We start from the raw sequence: 16,350 nt of genomic DNA, 5'->3' as shown, positions 1-16,350 counted from the left end.
TCCCTGCTATTTCTTTATGGGTAATGAGCTATAGGCAGAGTAAATGGTAGGTTTCTTCTGAAAACTGTCCACTTTTCATTGCAGATTTATATTTTCTCTGATGCTTGACAAAGGAGACAGCAGACTCCTCATACTCAGGAGTCTCTCCTGAGGGAGCTTCTCGCTCATTTTTGAACAACAGAGTGCCACAGTGATGCAGTGAGCAGCCTCTCAGCAACAGAGATCCAGATCCAGATTTAATCTGGATCTCCAGCACTGTCCATTTGGAGTTCACATTTATCCTGTTACCGCATGGGTCTCCTTTGGCTTCCTCCCACATCCCAACGTTAGGTGGGTTTGCAGTTCAAGTGCCTGCATGCACACTTGCCATGTTCTTGGAAACGATCTGATACAGTACAACTATGAATTGCACCTACTGTGTAGGTGAGTGATAGAACCTTAGCAAAGATTTAAACTGCAACAGGAATTGGAATTGGTTTATTATTGTCACATGTACCAAGATACAGCTTGCCTTGCACACTGTTCACACAGATCAGTCAATTACACAGTGTACAGAGGGAGAACAAGGTAAAACAATAACAATGCAAATAAAGTGCAACAGCTACAGAGAAAGGGCAGTGTAGGTAGACAAGCTCATAATGAGGTTGGTTTGAGGTCAAGCATCCACCTTATCATTCAAGAGTCTGTAACTGTGGGATAAAGCTGATCTCGAGCCTGATGTTATGTGCTTTTAGGCGTTTCTATCTTCTGCTCCGGAGGAGAGGGGAGAAAAGAAAATGTCCAAGGTCGGTCAGGTCTTTGATTATGCTGGCTACTTTACTGAGGCAGTGAGAAGTATAGGCAGAGGTCATAGAGGAGAGGTTGGTTTTCACGATGTGCTGAGTTCTGTTCTCAATTCTCTGTAGTTTGTCGAAGTCACGTTCAGAGCAGATGCCATTGAGCATCCAGATAGAAACATAGAAACATAGAAAATAGGTGCAGGAGTAGGCCATTCAGCCCTTTGAGCCTGCACCGCCATTCAGTATGATCATGGCTGATCATCCAACTCAGAACCCTGTACCAGCCATAGAATGCTTTCTATGGTAAAGGTAAACAGGGAAATGCCATATTTCCTTAGTGTTGATGGGAATGTTGATAAAATAAAATACAGATGACTGTAAATAGGTGGCTGATTGTTGGCACACAATTTGTGAGGCACTTTTATGTTGTATCACACTGTAACTTCTTTCCTTAATTGAAAGAAGATAATAATTTGCCAAAGAATTGGATTTCACCCTTACTTTGTGAAGCCGTTGGGTTTGCTGATCATGAAATTCGAAAATCAAATGAAGACTTTATTGGATATAAATAGCCACTAGTACCATCAGTAAAGGGAGATCATACTGTAACTACAAAATCTTCAAAGACTAGTTCACTGCCTGTTTATTCACCATGGCGAGTTTAGCTGCCAATACCCACAATTTGAGTGGTGAATCCTCCCATTCCCTACCAAGGAGAAGAATCTTATAGCTAACAAAATAGTTTAAAACTGTTCATTTATTTTCAGTGATATACATTTAAATTCAAACAACATTCGTAAAGCATATTTAAAATTCACAGATGATTTTCTGTCTCCCCAAACATTCCCAAGTTACAAACCATTTCCAACACAGGAAGGATTCCCAAAACACAGGTATAATTCCGAAAAACTAAAAAGACATACCAACAACAAAGACAAATGAATACTGTCGTGGATACTATAATGGATTCTAGTCACCCTGCCTTTCTATCAATCTTCTTGATGTAATCATTCTTCCTGATATAATCATTCCTTATAAACCTGATCTCCTCCCAACACATATATAACTTATTTTTTGCCCGTTGGGTGACTTCACATGTAAATGATATCTTCTTAGAGACCCCTTTTACACAGACGGTCGAAAAGCTTCTTGGAGACACAGATCCTAGACGATCACAGATAATGCTGTGACACGAATTTTCTTGAGTACATGAAACTCACAACATTAATAGATCAGTTATTGATATGCCAAGTGATTGTCTCCATCTGGTCTATAAGCTTCCTTGAACTAAATAGCTTAGCTAGTATTGTTTGTTTTGAAGCAAGCCCAATCAAATAAGCCATTGTCTCATCCTGCACACCTTGGAGTGTACCAGTCAACGGCATTCACCTGTGGAATTCTCTTCACACTGGACAACCTACAAAGTGAGCTGTTGATCTTTCAATAGTAATCCGAATCAGAATCATGATCAGGTTTATGATCACTGACATAGGTCATAAAATTTGTTGTTTTGTGGCAGTAATACAGCGCGATACATTAAACATTGCAATAAGTTACAATAAGAAATACAAATAAACGAATAGTGGAAATAGTGAGGTAGTGTTTCTGACTACTCAGAAATCTAATAATGCCAGAGGAGAAGAAACTATTTCTAAAATGCTGAATCATAGTGTCATAGAGGCACAGAGAATTACAGCACAGACCAGGCCCTTCAGCCCATCTAGTCCATGCCGAAACCATTTAAACTGCCTACTTCCATCTACCTGCACTGGGACCATAGCCCTCCATACCCCTACCATCCATGTACCTATCCAAATTCCTCATAAACATTGAAATCAAGCTTGCCTGCACCACTTGTGCTGGCAGCTCATTCCACACTCTCATGACCCTCTGAGTGAAGAAGTTTCCCCTCATGTTCCCCTTAAACATCTCACCTTTCACCCTTAACCAATGACCTCTGGTTGTGCTCTCGCCCAGCCTCAGCAGAAGAAGCCTGCTTGCATTTACATTATCTAAACCCAACAGCGTCTTTGTAAATTTTCTCTGCACCCTTTCAACCTTGTTTACTTCTTTCCCGTAGGTAGGTGACCAAAGCTGCACACAATACTCCAAATTAGGCCTCACCAACATTTTATACAACTTCAATATAACATCCCATCTTCTATTCTACCCAGGTTGGTCCTACTGAAGTGCAAAACCTGACACTTGCTGGCATTGAATTCCATCTTCTATTTTTCAGCCCATTTTTCCAGATGTTGCAAATCTCTCTGCACCCATGATAACCTTTCCAACTGTCCACTCCATGTCCAATCTTGATTTCATCCACAAACTTACTGATCCAGTTCACCACATTATCATCCACATCGTGGATATAGATGACAAACAATGATGGACCCAGCACCGATCCCTGCAGCACACCACTAGTCACAGGCCTCCAGTCAGAGAAGCAACTATCTGCTACCACTCTCTGCCTTCTCCCACAAAGTCAATGTCTAATCCAATTTACTAACTCATCCTGAATGCTGAGGGACTGAAACTTCTTGATCAGCCTCCCATGCAGGTCCTTGTCAATGCTTTGTTCAAGTAGACATCTGCTGCCTTGCCTTCATCCACTTTCCTGATAACTTCCTCGAAAATCTCCATAAGATTGGTTAGACATGACCTACCATATACGAAGCCATGATGACTGTCCTTAATCTGTCCATGGCTATCCAAATACTTGTATATCTGGGCCCTTGGAATACCTTCCAATAATTTTCCCACCACTAACGTCAGACCTATCAGCCTAATTTCCTGGTTTCTGTTTGGAGACCTTTTTTTAAATAGTGGAACAACATTGGCTATCCTCCAATCCTCTGGTACCCCTCCTGTTGCTAAGGATGTTTTAAATATCTCTGCTATGGCCCTGACAACTTCTGCACCTGCCTCCCATAGGATCAGAGGGAACACCTTGTCAGGCCTTAGTATTTATCCACCTTGATTTGCCTCAGGATAGCAAACACCTTCTCCTCTGTATCTGTACAGCGTCCAAGAAGTTGATGCTGCTTTGTGTCACGTCTATGGACTCTGTATCCATCTCCGAGTAAATAGAGATGTAAAGAATTCATTTAACATTTCCCACATCTGTTTTGGCTCCACACATGGATTACCATTCTCGTCTTCTGGAGGACCAACTTTGTCTTTAGCAATCCTTTTGCTCTTAACATATCTGTATAATCCCTTATAGGATTCTCCTTCACCTTGTCTGCGAGAAGAACTTCATGCCTTCTTTTAACCTTCCAGATTTCTTTTTTAAGTGTTCCCATGCATTTCTTGTAGTCCACAAGCACCTCATTTGTTCCTTGCTGTCTATACCTGCTATGCACCTCCTTTTTTCTCTTAACTAGACCTCAATATTTCTTGAAAACCAATGCTCCCTCTACTTGTATCTTTACCTTTTGCTCTGACCGGCACATACAAGCTTTGTACTCTCAAAATTTCATTTTTGAAGGTCTCCCACTTTCCAAGTACACCTTTGCCAGAAAATAGCCTAACTCAGTTCACACTTGCCAGATCATTTCTGATACCATCAAACTTGGTCTTTCTCCAGTTTAGAATCTCAACCCGTGGACCAGACATATTTTTTACATATTTACTTTGAAACTAATGGTATTATGGAGACTGGATGAAAAATGTGCCCCTGCATAAACTTCTGTCACTGGCAACAGTCTGCAATCTCTTTACTAATTTATTCCTCCAAATCCCTAGGACTGTTGGGTGGTCTACAATATAGCCCTATTAATGTGGTCATACCTTTCTTATTTCTCAGTTCCACCATAAAACCTCACTGGTTGAGCTCTGCAGTCTGTCCTAATGGAGCACTGCGGTGACATTTTCCCTGACTGGTAACACCATCCCTCCTCGGTTAATCCCACCTGCTCTGTCACGTCTAAAACAACTCCAGAATATTGAACTGCCAGTCCTGCTCCTCCTGCAACCAAGTCTCATGAATGGCTACAATGTCATAATTCCAGATGTTGACCTAAGCCCTGAGCTCATCTGCCTTTCCTACGATACTTCTTACATTGCAATATATGCATCTCAGGACAGTAGTCACACCATTCACAAGCTTTCAGTTCCTAATTTTGTCTGAGGTTTTACCAACATCTGCCTCCACAACTTCTCCAATAACTCCTCTGGCATTCTGGTTCCCATCCTCCTGCAACTCTAGGTTAAACCCCACCATGCAGCATTAACAAACCTTCCCACTGGAATATTAGTCCTCCTCTAGTTCAGGTGTAAAGTGTCCCTTTTGTACAGGTCCCAGCTTCCCTGGAAGAGAGCCTAATAATCCAAAAACCTTATGCTCTCCCTCCTGCACTAACTCCATATCCATGTATTAAATGGTATAACCTTCCTAATTCTGGCCTCACTGACACATGGCATGAGTCGCAATTCTGAGCTCACAACCCTAGAGGTCCTGCCCTTTAACTTAGCACCTAATTCCATGAACTCCTTGTGCAAAACCTTGTCACTCGTCCTACCCATTCCATTGGTACCTTCATGGACCACTACCTCTGGCTGTTCACCCTCCCACTGAGGGGTCAATCCGAGAAGTCCCAGACACTGGCATCCTGGAAGCAACATACCATTTGGGAATCTCATTCTCACCCACAGAACCTCCTGCCCGTTCCCCTAACTAATGAATCCTCTCTCACCTCTTCTACTCTCTTCCCTTCCGAGTTACAGAGCCACATAAATTTGTATGATACATTACTCCAGAATCTGAGGAACCTAACTTCAAGCAATTACATACATGTGAAAGGGGAACGTCGATTCAGACCATGAGAGGCCTGCATCGGGCATTTTCATGCCTTACAAGGCGCAGATTGTTACATCTGAAAAGTAAGCAACAATTAAGAACATTGGAGATGGCCCACAGGATGTTTACGACAATGATCAAAGGAATGAAAGAGTTAATGTATGAGAAGCATTTGATGGCTCTATGCCTATACAAAATGGTTTAGAAGAACATGGAGGGATCTCTTTGAAATCTACCCATGTTCCCAATAGTTTGAAGTTCCTGGGTGTCAAGATCTCTGAGGACATAACCTGGTCCCAACATATCGATGCAGTTATAAAAAAAAGCAAGACAGTGACTATACTTTATAAGGGGTTTGAAGAGACTCAGTATGTCAGCAAACACACTCAAAAACTTCTACAGATGTACCGTGGAGGGCATTCTGACAGGCTGCATCACTGTCTGGTCTTGGGGCGGGGTGGGGGCTTCTGCACAGGACCAAAAGAAGCTGCAGAGAAGGTTGTAAATTTAGTCAGTGCCATCTTGGGTACTAGCCTACAAAGTACCCAGGACATCCTCAAGGAGCGGTGTCTCAGAAAGGCAGCGTCCATTATTAAGGACCTCCAGCACCCAGGGCATGCCCTTTTCTCACTGTTACCATCAGGTAGGAGATACAGAAGTCTGAAGGCACACACTCAGTGACTTAGAAACAGCTTCTTCCCCTCTGCCATCCGATTCCTAAAAGGACATTGAACCCTTGAACACGACCTCACTTTTTTAAAAATTTCTGTTTTTTCCACAATTTTGATCTATTCAATATATGTACACTGTAATTGATTTACTTATTTATTAGTATTATTTTCTTCTATATTATGTATTGCATTGAACTGCTGCTGCTAAGTTAACAAATTTCCCGACGTGTCGGTGATAATAAACCTGATTCTGATTCTGATTCTGATATCATGAGGATCGAAGACCAGAGGGTACAGCCTCAAAATAGAAATACGTTACTTTAGAACAGAGATGAGGAGGAATTCCCTTAGCTAGAGGGTGGTGGATCTTTGGAACTCTCTGCCACTGTAGAGGCTGAATCAATGGGTATATTTAAAGCAGAGGTTGATAGTTGCTTTACTAATAAGGGCATCAAAAGTTATGAGGAGAAGGCAGGAGAGTGGGCTGAGAGGGAAAATAAATGAACTGTGTTTGAACAGTGGAGCAGACTCAAAGGGCCAAATGGCCGAATTCAGCTCTGAGATCTGAGGGTCGACAAAAATAGTAAGCATTAGTGACATTGACTGTAAAACTAACAGATTGTATTAAGAACCCATCTTCCCCTCTAAAGACCTCCAGGGAAGGAAATCTGTATGCAACAACCAATGGATGAGATCAAAGCTCTGCATCTCCACCACAGAGCCACCAAGTGGCTGGCTCGTGTCCTCTGGCAAGGCATAGCAGTAGTGATAGGGGATTCGATAGTTAGGGGGACAGATGAGAGGTTCTGTGGGAGAGATTGAGAATCCCGGATGGTCTGTTGCCTCCCTGGTACCAGGGTCCGCAATATCTTGGATCGAGTTCTCGGTATTCTCAGGAGAGAGGGTGAGCAGCCAGATGTCCTGGTCCACGTGGGGACCAATGACATAGATAGGAGTAGGGATGAGGTCCTGAAGAAAGAATACAGGGAGTTAGGAAAAAAGTTAAAAAGCAGGACCTCAAGGGTGGTAATCTCGGGATTGCTGCCTGTGCCATGAGACAGAGAGGGTAGGAACCGGAAGTTATAGCAGATGAATGCGTGGCTGGAGAGTTGGTGCAGAGGGCAGGGATTCAGATTTCTGGATCGTTGGGATCTCTTCTGGGGAAGGTCTGACTTGTACAAAAAGGACGGGCTGCACCTGAACTGGAAAGGGACCAATATCCTGGCGGGCAGGTTTGCTAGAGCTGTTGGGGAGGGTTTAAACTAGTTTGGCGGGGGGGGGTGGGAATCAGAATGTGAGTGCAGAGATTAGGGTAGAAGGACAAGGGCATGATGCTATGTGTTCTGAGTTGGTGAGGAAGGACAGGCAGGGGACAAAACATAAATGTAGCCAGTTAGAGGGGTTGAAATGTGTCTATTTCAACGCCAGGGGTATTAGGAATAAAGGGGATGAACTTAGAGCATGGATCAGTACGTGGAACTACGATGTTGTGGCCGTTACTGAAACTTGGCTGGAGGAAGGGCAGGATTGGCTGATGCAAGTACTGGGGTTCAGGTGTTTTAAGAGGAATAGGATGGGAGGTAGAAAAGTGGGGGGAGTAGCATTACTGGTCAGGGATAGTATCACAGCTATAGAGAGGGAGGGCGCTGCAGAGGGAGTGTCCACTGAGTCGGTGTGGGTGGAAGTCAGAAATAGGAAGGGATCAATCATTGTGCTGGGAGTAGTCTATAGGCCCCCAAATAGCCCTCGGGACACCAAGGAGCAGATAAACAGGCAGATTTTAGAATGGTGCAGGAAACACAAGGTTGTAGTTATGGGTGATTTCAACTTCCCTCATATTGACTGGCACCTCCTGACTGCAAGGGGAATAGTTGGGGCTGTGTTTGTCGGGTGTGTCCAAGAAGGATTCCTGACACAGTATGTGGACCGGCCGACGAGAGGAGAGGCCATACTGGATCTAGTTCTGGGTAATGAACCTGGCCAGGTGGCAGACCTCTTAGTGGGGGAGCATTTTGGTGAGAGCGACCACAACTCCCTTAGCTTCAGCATAGCTATGGAAAAGGATAAAAACAGACAAAATGGGAAAGTGCTTAACTGGGGAAGGGCTAATGATGAGGCAGGAATTAGTGAGAGTAAATTGGAAACAGATGTTCAAGGGTGAAAGCACAGAAGTAATGCGGAGGAAGTTTAAGGATCACTTGTGCTGGGTTCAGGATAGGTTTGTTCCACTGAGACAAGAAAAAATGGTAGGAAAAGGGAACCGTGGCTGACGAAACATGTGAGGCAACTCGTCAAGAGGAAGAAGGAAGCATATGTTAGATATAAGAAGCAGGAAGCAGGAGGGGCTCATGAGAAATATAGGGTAGCCAGGAAGGAGCTTAAGAAAGGATTTAGGAGAGCTCAAAGGGGGCTTGAGAAGGCCTTGGCATGTAGGATTAAGGAGAACCCCAAGGCATTCTATGTGTATGTGAAGAACAGAAGGACGTCAAGAATGAAGGTGGGGCCGCTAAAGGATAAAGAAGGCAACATGTGCCTGGAGGCGGAGGAGTTTGGGGAGGTCCTAAATGAATACTTTGCTTCAGTATTCACAGGTGAAAAGGACCTTGATCAGGGTGAGGTTGAAATAGACCAGGCCTGTGTGCTGGACAATGTGGAGATTAAGGAAGAAGAAATGTTAGATCTTCTTAAAAACATCAAGATTGATAAATTCCCAGGGCCGGACGTGATATACCCCAGGTTGCTGTGGGAAGTGAGAGAAGAGATCGATGGAGCAGTAGCTGTGATCTTTGAATCCTCTTTGGCTGCAGGGGAGATGCCGGAGGATTGGAGAATGGCAAATGTTGTTTATGGGTGGGTGCCTGGAATGACTTGCCAGGGATGGTGGTGGAGGCTAAAACATTAGGGGTATTTAAGAGCCTCTTGGACAGGCACATGGATGAAAGAAAAATAGAGGGTTACAGGGTAGTGTGGGTTTAGTACTTACTTTTTGTTTAGGAATATATGGGTCGGCACAACATCTAGGGCTGAAGGGCCTGTACTGTGCTGTAGTATTCTAGTGTCTAGTGCCTAGCATAGCAGGCCAGACAGTTCAAGGGATTGTTCGGGATGGACAATAAATGCAGTGATATCCACATCCTGTGAATGAATAATTAAAAGAATGGCTTCAGCTGTTAATTAACTTCCTTGCATCCCTCTAATCTTTATGCAAAAGCACCTAATTCAGTCATCCTATTTATATTGATTTTCATTCAAAAGAAAGAAAAGCATACCCGAGGAGTAACTTCACTGAGGGCAGTCCATATTGATACGACTGTCTGCCAGGTACTGTGTAAATACAAAATATCTCTAACTTCATTAATTTGAGACACATCCTTTATTACCCAAGATCAAATGTCAGCCTGCTCAATTGGTGGGGAATTTTCAGATTTCATTTCTCCAATAAATTACATTTAATTAAAGTAAACTCATTTTGGATTTTGAGTCATCACAGTATGGGCCAACTATATGTCAAAGATCAACACACAAAGCGCTGGAGGAACAGTGAGACAGGCAGCAATTATGGATGGTCTAGTTGAAGAGCTTCCACCCAAAATGTCAAGTGTCCATTTCCCTCCATAGATACTGCCTGACCTGTCGAGTTCTTGCAGTATTGCTGCATGCTTCTTTGTCTCCATGTATCAAAGATAATTGTTAGTGTCTATTTTTGTTTGCTTTGTCAGAGGTTCCTTAATGCATATCTATTATTTGACCAACTTGGTCCAATATATAGTTTATATGTAGAATGAAGAAAAGTAATTATTTATCAGTTTTTGGCTTTGACTGACAATTTATCTCTCAATAACTTTCTACGTTAGTCTTTGCTGAAACCCAAAAAAAGTGACATATGCTTTTCTAAAGGTGATGATCATCAACTTTCCCTCATTTCCTAACTATCAGCTCTAGAGCAATAATGGCAGATGCCTGGCAGCTAATTTGCAACCTGATTCTCAATTCAGCTTCAGTCCACAATGCAGGAAGCAATGAGGAATGAGGGAATGGTTATTAACAACATACACACCAACCAAACACGTCTAGTGAATAGTTTCCCCAACAATGATGAAGCTGACAGTCTTTCATTTGCTATGCATAATCTTGCAGGAAGAAAGAAATGAATACATACCATGATCTTGGTCTGGTGCCTCCAGATTATATCCGTACCCAAGAAGTGTGCGTACTGCTTCACGCAGGCTATCTTTGTTAGACTTTTTTGTGCGCTCATCCAACAGGGTATAGGGAACCAGGCGGGGGTTTCTTCTGCTTTTGACATCCTGTAACAAGATAAACATCAGTGCTGCCCACGGTAACTTTGAAGGTTTGGTGTCTTGCATGTCACACTCATTAATTAGTTTTCACATTTGGGGGGTGGGTTGAAGATAAAGTTGCCCAAGTGTGATTCAGTACAGGGAGATGAGGTCAGATGTGTGATTAAGTGCTAATTGCAAACGAGTTCTCACCAAGTCCAACCTGCTCACAAGTTTACATTGGGCAAATAACATATTTGCTTGCAATACATGAGACCTGGGGTAGCAAGTTGATAACTTTAATGTGTATACCTGCACATAAAATAACTCAGACTTCACTTTGGTGAAAGGTGCAACTATTTATTTAACATGGAGTAGATCCTTTGAGCTGTGCCACCTTTAACCCTAGCCTAATCATGAGACAATTTAGAATGACCAATTAACCTACCAACCAGTATGTTTTTGGACCATGAGAGGAAACCAGAGCACCTGGAGGAAACTTATGCAGTCACAGGGAGGATGTACAAACTCCTTACAAGCAGCAATGGGAATTCAACCCGGGTCGCTGGTGCTGTAAAGCATTGCGTTAACCACTAGGCTGCCGTGCTGCCCCATGGTAACTATTATGTCGGGGCAAGAGGTAGTTGTCCTGAGCTGAACTGACCAGAGAACTGAAGCAGCAGCACTGATGCACAGGACACAGGGGACTTGGCTGGGGAGGGCAGGTCATAAGGAGACCATGGGGAAAGTATAAAAGCAAATTGGTTTATTATTATCACATGTATTGAGGTACAATGAAAAACTTGCCTTACGTATAGCACATTTCATATTTATGGTGTTGGGCACGTGGCCAAGTGGTTAAGGCGTTCGTCTAGGGATCTGAAGGTCGCTAGTTCGAGCCTCAGCTGTGGCAGCATGTTTGTATCCTTGAGCAAGGCACTTAACCACACATTGCTCTCGTGTCTGTGCAAGGAGTGGCGCCCCACACAGACTTCCAATCTGCGCCTTGTAAGGCATGAAAATGCCCGATGCAGGCCTCTCATGGTCTGAGTCAACGTTCCCTCCCTCCCCTCATATTTATCAATTTATTACACATTGCATTGAGGTAATAAAAAGTAAAACAATAATAGAGTGAAAAATAAAGTATTACAGTTAGAGGAAATACAGTGTAAGTACACAATAAGGGGCAAGGTCATATCAAAGTATATGTACATTCAAGAGGCCATCTTAGAGTACTGGAGAGCCATTTTTTAGTACTTCTAACAGTAAGATAGAAGCTGATGGTACATGCTTTCCTGGCTTTGTATTTTCTGCCCAATGGGATGGGGTGGAGGAGGGTAGTTTAAACAGCAACCAAATATTCTCAATAGAACTGTATGTCCCATCTGTTATTTTCCAATTATGCTGAGGGTCAGCTGTGCTGTGTTCACCACAGGGCAGTTCAAATCAACCTTTCCAATATAGTTGTGTTCAGAATATGACCAGGAGATCATTTGCTGATCTCCCTGCAGGAAATCCTGTTTAAAACTAGAATGAGGTTCTGAAAGAAGACCATAAGACATAGGATCAGAATTAGGACATTCAACCCTTCAAGTCTGTTCTGCCAATTCATCATGGCTGATCCACTTTCTTCTCAACCCCATTCCCCTGCCTTTTCCCTGTAACCTTTCATGTCCTGGCTAATCAAGAACCTATGAACCTCCTCCTTAAATCCCAGGGCAACGGAAGCCATTTGCCCTTCCCTTTGGAATGCTGTTTGCCATTCTCCACATGAACACATAACTTCCCACCAGACTCCTGAAAAAAATATCACTTGGACAACACGCTGAATGACTTGGTATTCATGAAATAAAGAGGTAAAGGGGGAAAAATGGGAAAAAAAGGATGATGCAACTGCTACACAAACTGGCTTCAAGCCAAACTTCCAATATGCATATGCTAATAATTAATCTCCTATGGAGTTTATCAGTAAGGCAGCATCTCACTGCTTAATAGGAGACAGCATGTGAGGTGTTGGACATTGAAAACCCCACGGGGTTCCTTTATAATTTCAAGGGCTAAATATTTCACTATGTATTTCATCAGTGAATGTGAAGTATTAAAAGGAATAATCTTGCATGTATTTAATCCCTTCCACAACACCCCAAGCCAAAAAAGTAGTTCCGCAGTGCAGTTTTCGAAGTCATAGCTTTGTCTTTGTTATAATGGTTGAAGAAAAGATGAGAAAACTGTTTTGGCTTTGCTCCGTTATTTTTTGAGGGAATAGGTGACCTTTATTAAACATATAAATTGATCTGAAAGACACTGCCAGGAGTTTACTGTGGTGCTGAATGCACACAAATCCACCAATCATTTGGTTCAGTTCCATCAGATTCCCTCTTCTCCAGTCCTTACCTTTCCCACACACCTGGCTTCACCTATCACCTTCTTGCTGGCCCCCCTTCCCCTCTCTTTTTACTCTGGTGTCTTCCCCTGTCCCCAAGGTTTTGGCCCCAAATGCCGACTGCTTATTCATTTCCAGAGATGCTGACAGACCTGCTGAGTTCTTCCAGCACTTTGTGTGTGTTGCTCTGGATTTCCAGCATCTGCAGAAGCTCTTGTATTTATCAGTAACTGGCTTCCTACCAATAAATCAATGCTCCCATAAATTTGCAAAAAAAGATTCATTTAACCTTCCCAAAAATTGGAAATAGATAGGCAATTGCTTAGTCTTCTCTGCCTAATTAATACAGCAAAGTCAGTATTTTTTAACAAGCTAATGTACCATGCAATGATTCAAACTGGTTCTTCAGCAAGTTACTCCTTTCTGGAAAGTACATCTTTCTCAGCATGCAACTCCCCGCAATCTATTAATGAGCCGTAAATGGGATATCAAGAGACTTCTCTCTCATTCATAATATGTTGAAGAACACCAGCTTTATTTAAGCTTCACCTAATATCTCTAAAAATATAATTTTTCTCATTGGAGTAATAAAAAGGACAATGCTGTGGGTGCAGGAGCCCATCAGATAATGATGATTCGTCTACAGCCACATTTCTAAGGTTATATTTGTCGTGATGAGAACTCACACAGGAATTTAAAATCACCAAGCTTTGGAAGTGTTTTCACACTTGCAAACATGCCATTAATATCCCAGGAAAATATGTGCAAACCAGTCCATGACCTCAAGTTGGATACTTTGTAAAGATGATTTTTGGTATGGGATGGGGAGGCTGGAGCTCTCAGCAACCGTTTGCTATAATCCCTGTAAACACTGTTTAGTACTGGGAAATGGGTGGTGGTCAGTTGAACTTTAATAGCAACAGCTTGCATCACAAATACTTTTCAAATCATAACATTTCGTCCAACATGCTCTGACATAATTAAAAAATATCTCCTATAACAAATGTCATTTCATGCTGTGGGCACTTCAGCTTACAGAACAAAATGTTGCATACTTTGTGTAGACGTGAGTGGTCAATAAGAAGTGAATATGAAAATGCAGAAACCAAACTGTTGCAGATACTGGAACAAAAACAGGAACACTGAGCAGGTCAGTCAGCAAATATGGAGGAAGAAATAGAGGTCACATTTCAGGCTGAAGACCTTCCATCCAAACATAATCTAAAAATGCCTTCTTTGCCTTCCTATGGAGACATAATTCTGAGACCAGTTACACATGTTATTAATGATGGAGCAACCTGTAATGAGCTTTCAAATATCCTCAGCATTGATAACTGAGGTGGAAAACGTTTTGGGCAAGACATTAATGTCAGAATAGAGACCCTTTAATAGATAGTCTATTGGTAATTTCAGTGGACCTTGCTTCTAGAGTTTCACACTTTCAAATAAAGGTTGTAGATTGCGTCTTAAATTTCCAAGTTATGTCTGCATAGGAGAAAATATACAGCAGGTGATCTGTGATATTAATTATTAGTTTGTCATGCTACAATAGATTGGTCCTGGAAATATCTTGTTCCCTCATTACCAGTATTTTCATCCAGAAATGCTCCCCATCATGAACTAATCTTATTTAATCTACAGTATATTTAAAATTTACAATTTGTGCATGAACATCAGTGTTAATGAATCCAAATCATTGCCTTTTATGTCTCCCCCACAAGGTGATCCCACATCTCTTCCTTCAATTCATCAGTAAATTTTGTGACAAGAATCTTACTCCTTTCATCCAATTCTTTGGCTTAAGGTATTATTCCAAGGCATTCTACTAGTTACATCTAGTGAACCAAAAAATGTGCCATTTTGTTTGACTGTCCTCTATTAGATAATTCTCAATCCAAGCTAGTATATAACCGAAAGACCATAAAACATCAGAACAGAATTAGGCCATTCAGCCCATTGAGTCTGCTCTATCATTCGATCATGGCTGATCTATGAGCCCTCTCAACCCCATTCCCCTGCCTTCTCCCTGTAATCTTTGATGCCCTTACTAATCAAGAACCGATCAACCTCCGCTTTAAATATATCCATGACTCCAAAGGTCCTATCCTGGTTTAACATCCCAAAATGCAACATTTCATATTACCTAAAGCCATTTGCTAATCCTGGGCCTATCTAGCCAGCTGATCCAAACTGCTCTGTAACCTTTGAGAACCTGATGTTGAGTTTCTTGAGTTTCATCCAGGCAGGTGGAAAGTATTCCATCACACTTCCTACTTGAGCCTTATAGATGGCGGACTAGGCTTTGGAGAATTAGGAGGTGAGCTTTCTACTATTGGATCCTCCGTTGGTCCGGGTCAACCATGGAATATGTGTCCCAACTGTCTACATAATACACAAGCCAGTATGCAAGCCAGGGCAGTACAATATGGAGAGCAAGCTGTTGCCCATGTAGCAGTCTCCTTCTCTCCATGCACCTGGTGAATCCAAAGGAATGGCAGAAGCCAACACAATTTAGCACCAGTGACATTGCAGGAGTTGCCAGCCAGCATTGAACTCAATGTAGGACTGCCTTAGCAACTCCAGCTCCAGATTTTACCTCAGGGTTTACTCCTGAAGCCTTCTCCATGAGTGGGCATAGCCACAAGGCAGTGGAGGTTTTGAGATCAGAGTTGTCCTCACTTAGATGAGCTGCCAACCATGGCTGACGAGGCTCATTTGCCCAAAGCTACCGGTTTTAAGGCACCAGTAATGTGCCTTTTTCCCCCTTCTCCTGTCAGTGCAAACAGTTCCACAGGGCTTAGTAGCTAACCACACATGAAGGCCAGGAGCTGGACTTAGTTGTCAGATGCTATTTTAGATGCACACCATTGGGACCATTTAATAGGTAGTGGGAGCTTATCCTCACTACCACCCCGGCCATAACAACCTCGAGGAACTCCTACTGTCTATAATAGGGATTGGGTAAGAAAATGCATACATTGTGTGTAAGCCATTTCTAAGGACTAACAACACCTGTTGTGTTAATAGGATGCCTAGGTTGTACAGGTTCTCTCATCATGTCCAAATGGATAAGATGGAAGCTGGCCACCAATTAGCTTATGATCAGACAGTAAAACTTGAGAAGGGAAAAGCCATGCACCCAACATAATAAGGGAAAGACCACAGCTTTTATCACCTCCACAGGAAGTGGTGAGAGAGATCATAGGATCCAGGCGGTGTCTGAACACATGAAGCAGCTGCTGCTAGTTTCCAGCCACGGCCACACTCACCGAGCTGCCCGGGCTTGGCTATCCTGAGCCCAGCAGCATTAGTAGGGAGTGCCACACCGCTTACACCTGCCAACCAACACCAGCCCTCACGGACAACTTCTCCATCTGGAGCAATGGCAGATTCTGCACTGGATTCACATCCGGTTCCCTGAAGAGCAACGCGGGTA

The 16,350-nt window shown here is 42.8% G+C and overlaps 1 protein-coding gene across 1 annotated transcript in view; it reads right to left on the bottom strand.

Moving 5' to 3' along the window:
* Positions 1-16,350, bottom strand: part of ryr2a (ryanodine receptor 2a (cardiac)) — an 801,439-nt gene that overhangs the window by 357,484 nt on the left and 427,605 nt on the right. The window contains exon 25 of the mRNA XM_063055593.1: positions 10,411-10,558. Coding sequence (XP_062911663.1) covers positions 10,411-10,558 — 148 coding nt within the window. The remainder of the gene's footprint in view (positions 1-10,410; positions 10,559-16,350) is intronic.

This window comes from Mobula hypostoma, chromosome 8 (assembly GCF_963921235.1).
Source record: "Mobula hypostoma chromosome 8, sMobHyp1.1, whole genome shotgun sequence".
NCBI lineage: Eukaryota > Metazoa > Chordata > Chondrichthyes > Myliobatiformes > Myliobatidae > Mobula > Mobula hypostoma.
This window is presented reverse-complemented; position numbering and strand designations above follow the sequence as displayed.